The sequence below is a fragment of the Ictidomys tridecemlineatus genome, chromosome 15 (assembly GCF_052094955.1).
Source record: "Ictidomys tridecemlineatus isolate mIctTri1 chromosome 15, mIctTri1.hap1, whole genome shotgun sequence".
Classification (NCBI taxonomy): domain Eukaryota; kingdom Metazoa; phylum Chordata; class Mammalia; order Rodentia; family Sciuridae; genus Ictidomys; species Ictidomys tridecemlineatus.
In genome coordinates, this window is record NC_135491.1 from 60,581,890 (window position 1) to 60,598,659 (window position 16,770).

Genomic DNA, 16,770 nt, shown 5'->3' on the forward strand with positions numbered 1-16,770 from the left:
ATCAGTCCCAAGGAGAGGGTCTTGGGTTACCTCTGCCATGTTTGAGGAGCCGCTTTTCAGGCACTGAGGTATTAACTGCAGCAGAAAAAGACGAGCTTCTGTGATCAGTTGTACAGGGTTGCCCTAGAGAGGACAGTCAGATCAGGACACAGTGGACCAGGACTGGTGTGCCACCTCACCCCATCGTTCCCTGGCAGGAGCTGTTCTCACAGGCTGGGGAGAGGACTGGCCCTGGAGCTCTAGTCTCCTGCTGGCTGGAGCTGACACAGCCCTGGTCTCCCCATCCATGAAGAGCTGGACCAGCTTGAAGTACATGTCAACAGCAACACGCAGAAAGGCCTCTTCCCTAATGATGGCGTCGTCTTTGAAATGGGAGAGAAGACTAGAGATAAAGAGAACATGACACAGACTAAGTAGGTTAGTGCAGAGAGTGTATCCACCCATCTGGCACCAAGCTGCAGGCAAGTGACCCTATCTGGTGGGAGTCTAGGTGCCTGGGGAAATGCTGCTCCCTCTGACCACACCAGGCCCCAGGACCAGCCCAGCATGGGGGTTACCTGTAGAAGGCAAGAGGCAGCAGCTTGGTGTGCTGGTCTGGGGCCAGGCGGAGGAGAAGGTGCCCTAGCCCCGCATCTGCAATGCCAAGGGGCCTCAGTCAGCTCTGGGGATGCCTTGGGGACAGAGCTGTCATGCACTCGGGGAGTGTGTCTGGATGCAGGGACAACATGAGGTTGTGTGGCCACGCTGAGGACTCCCTTCCCCTGGGTCTGGGATGCTGGGCGGACACCACGTGGGGTGATGTCTGCAGGCAGGAGAGCAGACACCTACACATGGTAGCCGTGGTCTGAGAAGTCCTCTGGTGCTTTGAATAAGATGTACTGAATTTGCACAGTTGAACCAGTTGTAAATTTAGCAAGAAAACAGCTTGGAAAGGGAGCTCCAAGGGCTTATTCTTAACCATTGGCTGCTTCTGAAGAAATGACACGGCTGTCACAAACCAGACAGTGGCCAGCTTACCTGTCTCCGTCAACTGAAAGAGCACCAGCCAATCCACCCTCCGCCTCTGCAAACACTCAAGGACTTCAGCACAGGTGTCCACAGCCTTCAGGGGGTCAACCGTGTCCTGTGACCAGAGAAGAGTCCCAGGAAGGGCTGAGCATGGCCCCCCGTGTGGGCTCACGAAAGCACTGCTGTACTCATGGGAACATGAGGTGAGGGGCGGGGAGGGGACTGGACTTTTTGCTCAGTTGTAAATTGGTGACAACCTATAGAAACTGTCACACTGGAGATGCCCAGAGATCCAGGGTGTACTGTCTGACCCATGGGGAAAGTGGGTACCTCATCTGGAAGGTCACTTACGTTTGGGGTCAGATGTGACGAGAGCAGGTCCATTAAGGAAAAGAAAAAGAGGGGAACCAGTAGCTGCAGATGACAACAGGTATGATTAGACACGCAGGTCACAGGTGTCCCAGCCCTGGCAAAGCAGACCTGCTCCTCCAGGTGGGCTAGTCTGGGAGCTTCTTGAAAACTACTGCTGAGTCAGTGTAACACCAGGTGTGGCAGGGGACACTGACCTGGCAGCAAGCCACACCCTTGAGAACTAGGCCCCCTGGCTGGAAGCTGGTTCTGAAGCCACTAAATTGTTTCTAGCCAAAGTACAAGACCTTTAGAAAACGTAGGGTATTTAAATGCCTACGTGAGATCTGTAGCAGAGCCACGTGATCATCACGTGGCTCTGCTACAGATCTCAGGGTGGCACTCCAATCGAGAGTCGACTGGGGCTGTGTGGGCCTATGTTGGCTGCTCACCCCCAGCTTGCCTGACACTGGTTCCAATTCCCAGCCTCCCATTCCTCTCTAGAGGAGCCAGGGCTTTCCATGCACACCGCACGGCACTCGCAGTCTATGTGGGTGCTGCTGCTGGGGTCAATGGGCAGTCAAGCTCGAGGGCCCAGCAACCCAGGGGCACAAGGCCGGAGTCTGAAAATCCCTGTACAGAACGTGGAGCCACCAGCATGGCCCAGTCAAGCTGCCTCGTGCTGTGCACTCACAACAGACAGCCTGCAGGGCTGTGGCAAGGAAAGACTCGAGCCCAACAGAAGCACTTGAGTCATTAATACTGCACGTTGGCTAGATTCATTTCAAAATAAAGGGATGGAAACCTCAAGATTTTCCCTGGAAAAGCCACATCCACTGGCAAACCCTGAGAAATGCCCTGATTAAAAATGAGCCTGCTAGAAAAAAATCAGCCCCGCCTTGCCTCCTCTCTCTCGCAGTCCAGCTTCGGCCATCTGGCACCTTCCGTCTTGACTTTTTTCACTGCAAAGTGCAACGCAGCAGCTGAAACCCAGGCAGGGCTGGGTGCAGGGGAAGTCGAGCCAGGGGCCAGAAAGCTGGGACAGAGAGATGCGTCATCGCTGCAGCACAGAAACGGCTTTCCAAGGAGGATACAGAGGAGCTCAGGTCCTCATATGCAAAACCTGGGTTTTGCATGAGGCCCTGGCAGAGCAAGATGCCAGCTCCACGTGGAAGCATACCAAGGGGACAGAGCCCGTGCACCAAACCTAACGCCTGAGCCTTGAAGGAAGAGTCTATAAGAACACTGGGAACTCTGTCCTCCAAGGAGTACTGGGTCGGGCCAAAGGGATCCAGCTCTATCTCTGGTGGAGTTAGGGTCAGTAGGAGAGTCTCCTTTATCCAGGGGACCTTTACCACTGAGCTATGTCGACAGCCCTTTTTTAGTTCTTTTCAGACAAAGTCATGCTAAGCTGCTGAGGCTGGACTTGGAACTTGGGATTCTCCTCCTGCATTACTGGGATTACAGGCTGTGCCACCACACCTGGCAATGAGCCCTGCTTTCTATGTGCTGAGGTTTCAGGCACATCAGGAAATCAAAACATGTCACCAAGGACCGTGAAGGCCTTCTTCCCTTTGGGTACTGGGATCAGTGTGTCCTTGGAGGGCCTCAAGAACTTCCTCAGGAGGTGGACTGTCCTGACTGCCACAGGTCTGACTGAGCTGCTGGGTGGAGAACTGAGCATCAGCACCCTAATACACCTGATGCTGGCAGTCTGGGGCCAGTGTTAGATGTGAGCAGGAGATGGGGCCAAGATGGGAAAAGCTGAGTTGGAATGAGACCTGTCCCATGAACACTCCTGACCTGCCTGGCTGCTCCAACTGGAGGCTGTTAGCCTGGTTCTCACCACCCCTTTCCAAGGGACCCTAGCAACTACAACCCAGGATGTCCAAGGTCACAACCCAACCCTGCCTCATCCTGCTGCCAATGCCTACTTGCTGGCAAACTGCTGGGCTTCCTGCAGCCTCTGCAGCTCAAGGGGCAGTGGGCACTGGAAGCGTTTTCTCCACCGACTTTGCAGTATAGGCTCTAGGCTTGACCACCAGGCCTGAATGGGAAGAGAGCAGGAGAAGACAGGTCAGGGCAGCTCTGCTTGGCCCCACCTCCAGGACCAGAACACCTGTGTGAGGCGCTGTCCCACAGCCAGCTCCCCAGAGCCCCGCTGCTGCTTGGCTGGGGCTTCCCAGGTGCTCCCTGTGCTCACGCAGTACAACTTCAGGCAGCACCTTATTTACCTTGCTGTGTTCAGAGCAATCCCACAAGGCACCTGTACTCAAGGGCAGAACAGAGAATGCCCTGCCTCTGCCCCATGACACCCTGCAAGAGCTGGTGCCTCACAGAGAAGGAAGCCGCCAGCGGGGCACAGCTTCCCGCTGCCCTGAAGTGCAGGTCAGTTGTAGCCCCAGCAGGCAACAGGGGCGGAAAGCTGCAACTGAGCCACAGTGACTAAGATGGCGAGACACAGAAGGCAAGGAGCAGCAGCGAGGAGCCCTGATGGGCAGAGCCCCACACCCCAAGCAGCCAGTCCTACCAGCGCAGAGGTCAGAAGGATGGGGCATTTGGTCTGGCACCCAGTCAGAGTCAGGTTGGCTGTCAGCAAGGGGTCGTGGCTGTGTGCACAGGCATTCAGGAGCCCCTGCAGCAGAGAACACAGCAGAGGCTCACCCAGGCACCCTTGTGAGCCCAGTTCCTAAAGGTCACCACCCCACAGGAGATCTGTTCCCAGGGACCCTGAGAAGGTCCCATGGGAGGTGCTAGGGGAGACGAATTACCCTGAAGAAATGGATGGTGATGTCGTGGGTCAAGGCACCTCCCTGGGAGAAGTTTCTCTGTAAAACAGTTCAGCAGGCCAGTGGCAGAGAGAGGGGCAAGACCAGAGTGCAGTGTGCTATGGGGTTTAGCTATGAAGCCACACTAGGGACAACTGGCCATCAGCCACAGAAGGCTGCCCTAGTATGCTGCCAGAACCTCCCCAGCTTAGGCCCCTCAAGACTCCCCGCCTGCTCTGGCCCAGACACATGGGCTCCAGGTGGAACTGGGAGCTGTGGCTCTGACTCTAGCTGACAGTGACAACGCTATCATTACACTTCTCTGCTGACCACACACTATTCTCTGTGCTCTTGTCCACTTCCATGGGCTGCTGGGGATAGAACCTAGGGTCTGGCACATGCTAGGCAAGTGCCCTACCATTGAGCGACATCTCTAGCCCTTGTTATTTCATTCTGAGTCAGGGTCTTGCTGAATTGCTCCAGCTGGCCCAGAGCATGTGACCCTCCTGCCTCTACCTCCACATCACTGGGATGACAGCTGTGCCACAGTCTCTAAAGCTGCCACCACTCTGCTTTCCTGGTCGCCTGCCGTTCTGCACAACTGGAAGGGGACCTAAGCTCAATCTCCAGTCACGTTTGTGCATTGGTCTTTAGGCACAAATGCCAGCTGCTCTCCAGGGTGGAGTGAGCTGGTGATACACAGTCCCAGATGATGGACGCAGGATGAGCACCACCTCCGAGTGTGCAGCCCATGCTGGTGGATGTCTATCACAGAAGGAGAAGGAGGCAGGTGCCTGGCGGGCAGACTCCCACGGGCCCTGACGTGCACACCTGAGGGAGCGTCTGCAGAGGTAACAGGCTATGGAGAGAGCTGCCACAGTCCTCCCAGGAGTTCTTGGCTATCTAGGCACCATGCACCTATGACTTTTGTTCCTTTCCCAGAAGCCAGTGATCTGTGCCCTCCTCCCACCCCTGCCAGCCTATGCTCACACAGCACCTACCAGCTCAGAGTTGACCAAGTGAAAGAAATCCTCGCAGAGGGGGTCGATGGGCTGTCGGGCCTGCAGGCCGCCAACCAGGATGGATGGAGGCAGGCGAAGGAGGAGCCTTGGAGGCAAGGAGCAGTGTCAACAGTGAAGGCAAGCACAGGCGGCAGGCTCAGGAGGAGCCTAGCTCATAAGGAGCACCCTGCAGCCTGTGATGCCACCAAACCAGTGGTCTGGTCTGCCACCCCACCCAACGTGCCTTTGCCCTCAACTCCTGCACCAAGCTCAGGCTGCTGCAGTCCTGCAAAACATGCTAGCAAAAAATAAATTGGTGAAGAGCTGTACAACCATCAAGCAGGAGACCGCACCACAATCCCCACGACGAGAATCAACAAACCACTCAGGCACAGAGAGGCACACCTGAGCACGCAGTGCACCTGAGGAGAAGGCCTGTATCCCCAGCACTTCCACCCCAGACCTGCCCTCCCCAGAAACCACTAAGGATGGCCCATCCCAGGCTTGGGGAGGCCAGAGACAGGCGACCAACGGAGAGGAGAAGCTTGGTACCCCTACATGACCCTGCCCAGCCAGGCCTTACCGTCTGCACGCAAGCAGCTCCTGCTGTCTCTGGAGGCTGGTGGCCACACCTGCCCCACCTGCCAGAGGCTGCAGCCGGCTGCGCAACACCGAGAAGACAAAGTGTCCCTGAGTAGCTGCACCCTGCTCCAGCTCCAGGTCAAGAACCATCTCCTGGAAAACAGCAAGGTCAGAGGCTCGGGCACTTGACCCCACTCCAAGCATGAGGAGAGTGGTACACGGAGGCCACAGACAGACAGAACAAATGTGGCAGCTCATCCACCTGGAAATCATCATGACTGCAAAAACCACAGGGAAGGACAGCCTTCACCCCAGGCAGCCGGATGGGCGATTCCCCATTACCCTCTGCCTCTCCACACATGCATGTGTGCGTGGGGACAGGCAGAGGGCGAGTTAGCTCACAGGCTCCGCTGGCCCATGCTCCACCGGCATCATGGTTATGGCCACACTTACCTGCCCCATCACGGGGTCCAGGCAGGGATGGTGGCTTTCTGCTGCCAACCCCCTTTATTTTGGAACATTTCCACAGACTTTCATGACACTGATGCTGTCATGAAATGAATGTTGAGTGTAACTTTTTAAATGCCAAAGGATGCTCAATTCATTCAACCGAGAATCCCACTCTGGAAATGCATTCAGATCTTGTGCCCTATTCCATTAAAATACGCCATGGCCGGTACTTTGCTCCCAGGAGCAGACCTGACTTCCACAGTTTGGGCTGGGAGCTACATCATCACTGATTGCACAAAACCCAAGTTGTGGCCATCTCCTCTGCTTCTCCCCCCCTTGCCATGTCTCATCCTATGTCCTCAGGATCCAGCCCTGCACAGGGGCCACAGAGGAAAGGCTCCCAGTACTCTGGTGACACCATCTCTGGCAGGCAGGTCTGCCTTGCTAATATGCACTGAGATTGTTTGCCATTGCCCTAGGCCAGGCTGCATGGAGTGGACGGGGAGTCGGGGCTCCTATGCACTAACCAAGCTTCGCCCCAGGCCTCATCAGGTGAGAGGATGCAATAGTGGGCTAGACAGGGAAAGCACAGACACTAGGAATGCTCAAGCAGGAGACAGCTCAAGGCCCTGGACACCCGGAGCTTTGGCTCCCTCCAGCTCACCTGCAGCCTGGAAAGAAGATCCCCACTTCCTGTGTGGCCACCAGGGACCCAGCCAGAGCTCTCCAAGTGATTCCAACTCCTCGAACTGAAAGTCAAACGGCACAGAAGTCTGCTCAGCATTTCCAGCAGTGCTGCAGTGCAGTACCCACCTCTATCCAGTGCTTGCATCACAATGCTTGATCAACAAGCAGCAAAACTAGCATTTCTTGTAGCCCAAATCCAGCAAGTATAACAAGTAGTACATATCAGGGAAAAGCAGGACTTATCCCTAGAATGCAACACTGGGTTTACATCAAGTTCCAGTTATAAAATCACTTATAATTGATACGGAAAGAGCATTCAATGGATTTCACAACTGATCATGATAAAGCCCTTGGATAAACTATGAACAGAAGGGTCCTGGTACCCTTCCTGTGAGAGTTTGTTTCTGGACTCCAGCTGCTTTTGATATATCTGTCTGTCCTCCAGCTCAACACTTTCTCAACATGATGCAGGGCAGCTTGGAAAACACCGTATTTAATTGTAAAGATAGAAGCCTCTCACCACTTTATTACAAGCTCTAGCTAGAGCCATTCAATAAGAGAAAGAATAAAGGCATCCAACCTAGAGGAGTAATGTGAACTCTGCTCACAGACGACATGGCCTGCACTAAATCCTGGGGACCCACACAAAAGTATCAGAGCTGATAAAGGAGTTCAGCACTTCAATATACCACCAGAAGCTGTATTTCCACACACCACGATTAATCCAAAAACAACACTAAGGAACCATTCTGTGAGCACCAAAACAATAAAATACATAGGTACAAACAACCCAGAAAGCATAAGGTTTGCACCCTGGAAACCATAAAATACTGTTGAAAGGAATTAAAGAAGACTAAATAAGCTGAGCTTAGTGGTACACGCCTATGATTCCTGTGCCAGCCTGGGCAAAAATATAAAAGTGCTCGGGTGTGGGTCAGTGGTAGAGCTCTGGGTTCAGTCCCTATTATCCCGCAGAACAAAACAGACCTAGGTAAATGGAAAGACACCCTATGGTCACGGAAGCCTCGGTGTTAAGATGACAATACTCGCCCAAGCTGGTCTACAACTGAATGCACTACCCATCAGGATGCCAGATGGCCATGGAGAAATCGAGGAGTTGTTCATAAAATTCAGATAGAATTGCAAAGATTGCAGAACAGCCAAAGCAATCCTGAAGAGCAACAAAGCTGGAGGACTCACATTTCCCCACGTCAACACCTACTGGAAAGCTACAGCCATCAGTGTGTAGAGCTGGAGGGCAGACAGATACATCAACTAGCAGGTGGAGCTGGGAGTCTGGAAACAAACCCCTGAAATGGGGTGAGAAGTGCCGGGACAGCTGGAAATATGTGACAATAAAAACCCCCTTAATACAGGTACTAAAACTAAAAACAATTTGAACTGGATTCCATCAAAATTTATAAAACTTCTGTGCATCAAAGGACAACTAAGAATGAGGACATTTACAAGTTGCTAAGAGGTCATATCTAGGGTATGTGAAGACTCTGTACAATGACCCAATTTAAAAGTGGGCAAAAGGGGCAGGGGTGTAGCTCAGCAGCAGACTGCTTGCCTAGGGGACACAGGACATGGGGTTTGATTCCCTAGCACCTGGGAGCAGGTGAGGGATGTGATCAGACGCTTCCCCAAAGGCACATGCAAAGGTGCTCCAAGTGGAGACCATGAGAAACAGCATCTCACGCCCAGAGGAGTAGGCAGGCAGGTGGCATGTGGGAAGTAGGGCCCTGCACTGCAGGTGGCTGCAGAGTGGGCAGAATGACCAGATCACCCACAGCTCCACTCCAGACACGCCTACCCAGAAACCTCGCGGAATGCGCACAGCAGCATCACTCCTGAGGGCCAGAATGCAAGCACAGCCTGCATCCACCCTGCATGCATGCACAAACCCGTACAGGGTGCACCCTCCTGGCATACCCTGTCATCAAAACTCATGTGTCTGGGGGCACTGCTCAGGGAAGCCAATGACACCCAGGACACAAGGGCACACATGCCGCTCCATTTCTGGGACGTTCAGAAAGCAGTTCCACAGCAGGAGGCTGGCTGCCAGGGCTCGGAGGTCACTAGCAGATACTCCCTCACTGAGCTTCACACACACATGGCTGTCCCTTCGAGGGGACAGGACTGTCTTGCTTCCACAGCATGGGCTGTACCACCCCAGGCTCTATACTGCTGCCACACTGAAGCACGTTTCCATGCAGCGGCAGATGGCACACAATGGCTATGCCAACTGGACAGCACCTTCATGGGCCCCAGGGAGCAAGAGGGACAGTGGAAGAAACTGTCTGGACTCCATCTTCACAACTAACATCCTAAGATTCACTGCCTACAACCTGGGAAGGAAACTGTCTGCCTCAGGGCCCCTACACAGCCCTGCTGGGCGCGACAGGGATGGGTGGAACCTGGAGAGTCACTAGCCGCATTCCTGAGGACAGAGGGGCTAGAGCCGTCTACCCCAGGAGACACCTGGCCAGTTCACACTCACTGCTTCAAGAACTGCGTGCCAGCCCTGCTACGGGAGGGGGATTTTCGCCAGGCCACGGGTACCATCTTCACATGGCCGACCCTACACAACAGGTGTGAAATAGCTGTTCCTCCTGCCACAAGCTGTGCCCTTGGAGAAAAAGCTGACCCAGGATGCCTCCCTCTAAGTACCACCTTCTGCCCAAATGCGTTTTGTGTAACGTGATGGACTGAGGAGGGAAAGTGCATTCTCAGAACTGCCTAAAAGATCAGATGCATTTGGTGTGGTGTGGCTGACCTTTGATAGAAGTCCATCAGCACATTGATCAGAACTGTGCACGCCACCTGCAGGTCTCCATCACAGCCTCCTGAAGCAGAGGGCGCAGGGAGGTAGTGCTCATAGATTGCCCACTGGTGGAAGTCCTGTCTGCAAGTGAATGCTGATGTCAGTTCTGAGGAGGAGGAAGCAAGTCATGGCCAGTGGGAAGTCTGGGTGATTGCTGGGAACACTGGAGGGGCTGGGACTAACAGTCTCAGGCACACACTTCAGCATGGCCTCATGGAGGCCTGACTACCTGCCAGGCTAGGACCTGAGGCTGCAGGAAAGGCATAATCTCAGGGGCAGATCCACCCTTGCAAACTGCTGCCATTGACCAAAGTCCAGACGGGGTGTTGTCCTGCAGCCTGACCAATGGCTACACACCCAAAAGACGTGCAGGCTGAGTCACCAAGGATGTCTGAACTTCGCTCAGTCTTCTTGCACACACAGTTGTGAGGTCTGTGTTCAGACTGCAGGGCAGTTGACAAAAAGTGCCGTGGCACTGTGGGAGCCAGTAGGGCCTCCAGGGGGTGGAGACCCATCCCACAACCACACAGCCTGCAAGTAGGCCAGGGCTTTGCTGTCTGTCGCCCTCACAGAGCCGTCTACGCATCACTCTGTGATTAAGAAAGGAGCCAGGTGGGTGGTGCACACCTGAAAACCCAACTACCCAGGAAGCTGAGGCAGGAAGATGCAAGTTCCAGGCCAGGAAGACCAGGGCTCAGATAAAAACTAAGCAGAGCTGGGTCCAGCTCAGTGGTAGAGCACCCCTGGCTCAACCCCAGGGCCACACATAGAACAGGACATCCAGGAACACGCCTGAACATAACCTCCAGGTAACAGAGACCTAAGGGTTAAGATGAGGTTCTTAGGAACCCTCACACCAAGAAAGTGTGGTCTGCCATGTCCGTTTCCCAAGCACCCAGATGTCCACTGCAGCGGGGGATAGTGTGAGCATGGGAGGGAAGACTCTCAGAGCCAACTAGTCTGGCAGCAGTGGCATTTACCAGTGGTACTTTACACCCAGCCTTTGTGGTGAGGACAGTTTCCTCTCTGTGCCCTAAACTCCATACCCTCAAACCCAAGTCCTTCAACAAGCCATTTATGTGCCCAGAACAGCAGGCCTGGCATGACAGTCTTCAGCCCTGGATTTGCCTAGCTCGTGGTACTCCCATCTCAAGATGGCACATGCCCAGAGCCACCCTTTCCCTGGCCCTGCCTTGGCAGTGCTCATCCCTACTTCCAGTTCACCTGTGGTCACTAGGGCACAGCCCGGTCAGGTATGCAGAGCCCTCTGTGCACCTCAGGTGCCCTGTCTGTACACAGGTGCCATCTTGGCAGGCTCATGTGACACACTGCAGGCCCAGCTTCTAGGACATTCTAGGAAAGTCTGCCACAGAACAGAAGCTCAACAAATGCTTCTTGAATGAAATAATTAGAATTGGTGCAGAGGCTACACAGTTAACATGAATGTTGCACTGAAGGTGAAAAGACAAACTTTGGTAGGAAACTGAGGCCATTTTTGAGGAGCTCCCGCAGACACTCACCTCTCTGTGTCTGACAGGGCATCAGCTCCAGGTTGGATTTCCAGTTCCAGTTGCAGCCAGTCCCCAAAGGTTAGCTGAGAGACAAGGGTGGTCAGTGCAGGGCAAACTCCACACACTTGTTGCTTTATCCCCAAAACAAAGGCCTGTCTAAAGCCAATTGCAGTTGAAGAGCCTCACAGAAAGGGCCCCCATTCTGTCAAGGAAACACCTGTGCACACTCCATCCCCAAGAGACCCAGGCCTCTCAGGTCACAGGTTCCACACTCACCTCTTCTACCAAGTGCATCTGCTCTGAGCCCGAGAAATGAGGACAGGTACCATGCAGCTCTGACGCTATCCCTGCTCACTGTCCAGCCCTGAGCCGCTGGCCCATGTGCTGCAACCCCCCCCCCACCACACACACACACACACACACCCCGGGTGATCAGGCAGAGCCAAGACAGATGAGTTCCTGGCTCCCTGAGCTGGGGGGAGACCTGTGGGAATAACCACTGCTCAGGTATTCCTCCAAGCCCACTTCCTGTCTGAAGGCTCCCAGAGCAGTTTTAAACAGATGTGGGCAGGTGGGCTGCTCTGAAAGCCTCACACTATGGGGACCCTCAGCAGACCCTTTGAGGGTGAGGGCAAAGGCCAGGCATCCAGGTGCAAGCTGGGAGCAGGCCCCACTGCCTCCATGGGGCCCCTGGGAGGAGCTGCCATGCCCCTCCCACACTGGGATGCTAGACAAGCTGGGAGAGTCGTGCAACCCACCTTTTAACAACTGTTCAGACACAGAAGGGAATGGTGGAGCAGCAATGTGGTTTTTTTGTGGGGGGGTGGGGGCGGGGGGGTGGGTGGTACTGGGGATTGACTGCAGGGGTGCTTAACCACTGAGCCACATCCCCAGCCCCTATTTTGTACTTTATTTCAAGACAGGGTCTGAGTTGCTTAGCGCCTCACTTTTCACTGAGGCTGACTTTGAACTTACAGTCCTGCCTCAGTCTCCCAAGCCTCTAAGACTACAGGCACGCCACCGCACTCAGCTGCAATGGTTTTTAATTCACCCTTAAAATCTTCTGTAAAAAGTTACTATTGGGCCAGGCACAGAGGCTCACACCTGTGATCCCAGCAACATAGGAGGCTGAGACAGGAGGATCACAGTTGAGAGACCGGCCTCAGTAATTTAATGAGGCCCTATCTCAAAATAAAATATATATGAGTTTAGTGGTAGAGCACCCCTGGATTCAATCCAGGGACGGCTGGGGGAGCCTGGGAAGCACATCAGGTGTTTCCACAGTGTTTCTCACAGCTGCGCATGGAGCTCTAGTGGCCTCAGTGCAGCGTGGGCCTGAATACCCAGGGCTTCGTGCCTCTCAGCTCAGCGCTCACACAGCCAGGTGGGGAGGGGCAACCTACATGAAACTCCCCAGTGAGCAGCTCCTGGAAGTGGCCCTGTCTCCACAGGGCAAGGGTGGCCATCTTCCAGTCTGCAGGGGAAAGGCACAGGGGTCCCCAGGGAAGGCCAGCTGCATCCTCCTGAGGGAGAGGCACCCGGGCCTCTGAGAAGAATCTGAACACAAGAAACTGGAACTGAAAGAGACACATGGTGAGGCCAGAACACTGTTCCCCCAGCCGTGCCCCGCAGGTGACCTTGGGGGCAAAGTGTCCCCATGCTTGGCATTTGCTGCCCCGAGCTTGCGTCTGTGAGTGCATCCGACTGCGTCTGGGGCTGCAGGCCCGCACATAGAGGGCTGGAGCCACACCACCTTCCAAAGGTCTGCCCTGGCCTCGTGGGAGGGGTTTGGGCTGTGGTACCCGCTGCCCCCACGGTGGACATCCAGGGATGGAATGCCCAAGGAGTCTGCCCTTCTGACAAACGCAGCAGAATCCACTAGATGAAGGCCTTAGGGTTGTCCTTTAGACGGAAAGAAGCTTCTCGTGAACACACCCTGTGAATGCCAGTGTCTGTTTCTTTAAAAGAGAAGCAGACGGGTGCAGCTGCTACTTCACACCCAGATTCAGTAGGGAGACACCCAGATGGCCACGGCAGTCCCCAACCAAGGCCCGATGCCCACTGAAACCTGCGACAGTGGCAGACCTGGCCTCTGCAGTACAGAAGACCAGGACCCTGTAGACCTACCTTTTTGACAAGACCTGGAGACAAACAGCTGTGCCAAGAGTCGCAGGGCTGGGGACAGACCCTGCACAAAGCGTAAGAGAGCGTTGCGGTGCAGAACCTGTGAACAGAGCAGCAACAAGCACTGACCTCAGCACCTTCTGGCCTGGGGGCCTGAGCAGTCATCCCCACAAGTCCCTGCCCACAAGAGGCAGAGATGCACACCATGTGGCACAGGTGCACTTCAGGTGTGCAAGGGCTGAACTGGTACCACCCGCCTCAGACCAACCAGGAGATTGGGTGTTCTGTAAGGGACACGGCCAGGAGGGAGGTGGACTTGAGGGTGTGTCATCCCCATGAACAGAAGAGGAGGAGTCCTCAGAGCCAGTGAAAGGTGCGCTCAGGGCGTGTCCTGAGAGATGAGCACGCTTCTTCGCACACAGGGGACATCCCTGAGCATGGCCTCAGCTTCCCTGGAGCCAGTCACATGAGGCCAGCTGTGATGATGTGCAGAGGCAACGATGAACGTGAACAGAGCCTTCCCCCCACCCACACCCGGAGACCAGAGCACCAGGAAGGTGGGGAGCAAGAAAGGAGACGCAGCAAAGATGAAAGATGGCGTGGGGCCAGGCTGCAGGCATGCGTGGGTGCCCCCGCCACTCCCAACGCACCCAGGAGCATCCACACCAGAAAACAGCAGCGACACCCTCCCCAGGAACTGCGCAGTAACCAAGGTGTATCAGAGACGTCCACCAGGTGGAAACCTCTCCCTCTACATGTCTGTCTTCTGGGGGCTAGTGACAAGGCCCCAGGCCTTGCACATGCTGGGCCAGTGCCCACCCAGTCCTCCAGGGTATTTATTATCTGATGAATGCTTATTTCTTTTCCCAGGAGGGGAGAGCAGTGAATGAGAGGAGAGTCGGCCTACCTCAGGCAGAAGAGCGAGGACTCCTTGGTGTGGCACGTCAGGAGGCTGTCGAGGAACCTGGGGACAGGAAGGCTGCTGGCAGGGGCAAGAGGGCCTGGCTCCACCTCCGGGAGTGCAGACCCAGGTTCACCCAGGTGGACAACCAGGGCAGCCAAGCCCAGCACATGGGAGGCACTCAAGCGTGGGCCCTGAAAAGAGGGATAAGTGGCAGAGCTGGTGACAGCCCCCCAGCCAGAAGGCTCCTATGCTTGGAGGACTAGCCAGGCTGCCCAGCCCTTGGAGCAGCCCCCTGTGTGGCCTGCATGAAGGGGGAGCCTACCTGGTGGTGGAGCAGCTGGCAGAGGCGGGTGAGGACTGCAGGGAGCAGCGTAGGTCCACACAGGGTCCTCACAAAGGCGGCTGCCCAGGGACCCTGCCTGTAGGTAACAGAGGTGAGGCCCTGGCCCCTCACAGCCCCACACACCACTCCCGCAGCTGATCCAGGTGCAGAGGCCCACAAAGGGCCAGGTCATTCCTCCACACAAGGGCCAAGGACAGCAAGACTTCTACAAATCCCCACTTTTTGGAAGTCGGCCTGGACACCTGCTCCTGAAAGTCGAGCTCACTCCTGCCTGGCCTGCCATCTTGATGCCCCAGGACAGCCCAGGATCACCCAAACTCCTGAGCCCTTACCTCTCTGGAGGGGCAGAGCTGGAGGCCACCATCAGGCTCTGACAGAAAGCTGAGAGCAGGAGGTCCACCACCTGGGAGGGACATGGCCACCAACGGCTGTAGCTCCCACCACTGGCCATGGGAAGCAGCCTGCGCAAGCACGAGGGAGACAGCAGTGCAGCTGGTCCCGGGACCCCCACCCCTGCCGATTCCAGGATTCTTCCCGGACCTGGAAATCAATGCTGAGGAGCCGAAAAGGGTGAGCAGAGACTCAGGCCTGGGGCTACAGAAGGTGTCTGCAGCCGGGACTCACACAAACGGGCTGGCTGGCCTGGGCAGGGAGGGCCCAGGTCTTTAAAGCCTGACCCAGCTCCTGACATGACCTACGAAGCAGCTGGTGCCACAGCCTGCACCCACCAGCTGCTCCTGCTGCTGAAGTTCTGGAGCAAGGACATTGAGCTGAATCCTCCCTCTGCCCTGGGGGCTGTCATCGTCACCATGCTCCAAGGCTGTGCTCAGTCGTTCAGAAACCACGGCCATCTGAGCAGATATAACTGCAGGTAGAGAAACCAGTCAGGGAAGACAGGAAACGGGGTAGACCAGTGCTCAGGGGCTGACATGGCCTCGCAGAAAGCTAAAAAGCCTCGGCCACCAGCTGGCCTACCCCTCGTGGAGGGCCTGGTGGCTCCCACACCCCAGCCAGGCAGTGGCAGAGACACTGAGCACATGTGGTGTGGACATGCTGGGCCTGCTTCCATTGCTCCTTCTTCCTGGATGAGCCTTCGGCTTCTGAAACCCCAGCCCCACCCTCCCACACGGCACCGGACACCCGGGGCGAGACGAAGGCCGACCACCCCACTCAAGCATGCAAACCTGTGGCTCAGGAAGCAGCTGAGCTGACCTTTTCAGGTTCTGGCTCAAGAGCAGAACTCTTCACAGTGCCCTCCAAGGGCCAGGTCCTGGCCAGGCCTGGCAGCACAGGCCTGTGGTGTGACCACTGGGGAGACTGAGGCAGGGGCATCACTAGAGCCCAGGTGTTTGAGTCTAGCAAGCCCAGCCTCAAAAAACACCACAAGAGCATCCCAGGACCACCTGAGCACGGCTCTGAAAGGCTGCGTCTCCAGCCTGAGCAGGCGGCCTCAGGGAGGGGCTGCACCCCAGAGCTGCAGTGCTGCGGGGCTGTTTGTGTGACCACTGAGACTGGTCACTCTGTGTGACGGTGGGCGTGGTTTGTTCCCAGGGTGGTGGCACTGGTGGGTGGTGGTGGGGTACCCAGGGCATCACCTCACAAGGCCTGCTGTGGCTCTCCAGGACACTACTGGGCCTCCCAGGAGACTGAGAGACTGTCACAAAAGCACAGGCCTGATCGTCCTGGTCTCTCTGGCCTCCTGCTTGCCTGTGCCCTTCTGCACATACAGTCAAGCCTTGGACTGCCAGCCTCCAGAACTATGAACTAAATATCTCTTATTTCTTCAAAGATTACCCAGCGTTGGGTGTTTTGTTATAGCAAGAGTAAGCAGCAATATGCTCAGGAAACATGTGGCTTACTTATTTCAGATTCTGCATCCTAGTAAGAATCTGAACGTCCTGCAGTCAGTTTTCACTGCCACAGACTGCTGGGTTGCACCAAGTGCTAAGGGGCTCTATGCATGCTCTCACTCCATGCATGAAGCCTTCACCCCCTCTCAGTGTTTCCGAGACAGAGTAGAGGCCCAATGTACTTCACATTAACGCAGACAGCCAGGATAATGGAGAAACAGCCTCCTACGAGCTCTGCTCAGCTTTCTTCCTCCATTGCCCATCCCACTGGCTGCCAAATAGCACAGAGTTCATCTTTGCCCAGGGTCTAGGCAGCTGCAGTGAGACCAGAGGAAAGGCACAGCCTCCACTGCCATGGCTCCAAGCC

The 16,770-nt window shown here is 55.5% G+C and overlaps 1 protein-coding gene and 1 long non-coding RNA gene across 7 annotated transcripts in view; one reads left to right on the forward strand and one right to left on the reverse strand.

Annotated features, from left to right (window-relative positions):
- Fanca (FA complementation group A) overlaps positions 1 to 16,770 on the reverse strand; it is a 39,172-nt gene that overhangs the window by 247 nt on the left and 22,155 nt on the right. For 4 of the 6 annotated variants that reach the window (XM_078032848.1, XM_078032846.1, XM_078032844.1 and 1 more), the window contains 20 exons: positions 15,282 to 15,418; positions 14,886 to 14,956; positions 14,533 to 14,629; positions 14,214 to 14,401; positions 13,310 to 13,406; positions 12,586 to 12,759; positions 11,192 to 11,265; positions 9,624 to 9,752; positions 6,822 to 6,906; positions 5,709 to 5,860; positions 5,126 to 5,231; positions 4,128 to 4,184; positions 3,887 to 3,991; positions 3,291 to 3,403; positions 2,260 to 2,392; positions 1,360 to 1,422; positions 1,018 to 1,123; positions 558 to 633; positions 211 to 382; positions 31 to 123 (listed from right to left, as the gene is read on the reverse strand). In XM_078032848.1, the coding sequence (XP_077888974.1) occupies positions 31 to 123; positions 211 to 382; positions 558 to 633; positions 1,018 to 1,123; positions 1,360 to 1,422; positions 2,260 to 2,392; positions 3,291 to 3,403; positions 3,887 to 3,991; positions 4,128 to 4,184; positions 5,126 to 5,231; positions 5,709 to 5,860; positions 6,822 to 6,906; positions 9,624 to 9,752; positions 11,192 to 11,265; positions 12,586 to 12,759; positions 13,310 to 13,406; positions 14,214 to 14,401; positions 14,533 to 14,629; positions 14,886 to 14,956; positions 15,282 to 15,418 (2,228 nt within the window). Of the gene's footprint in view, positions 1 to 30; positions 124 to 210; positions 383 to 557; positions 634 to 1,017; positions 1,124 to 1,359; positions 1,423 to 2,259; positions 2,393 to 3,290; positions 3,404 to 3,886; positions 3,992 to 4,127; positions 4,185 to 5,125; positions 5,232 to 5,708; positions 5,861 to 6,821; positions 6,907 to 9,623; positions 9,753 to 11,191; positions 11,266 to 12,585; positions 12,760 to 13,309; positions 13,407 to 14,213; positions 14,402 to 14,532; positions 14,630 to 14,885; positions 14,957 to 15,281; positions 15,419 to 16,770 lie in introns of those variants that run through there. The other 2 variants (XM_078032845.1, XM_078032847.1) reach the window with 2 other exon arrangements.
- LOC120887860 (uncharacterized) lies at positions 13,385 to 16,346 on the forward strand. The gene is made up of 2 exons (XR_013431112.1): positions 13,385 to 14,041; positions 14,177 to 16,346. It is a non-coding gene; the product is annotated as an uncharacterized LOC120887860 (long non-coding RNA).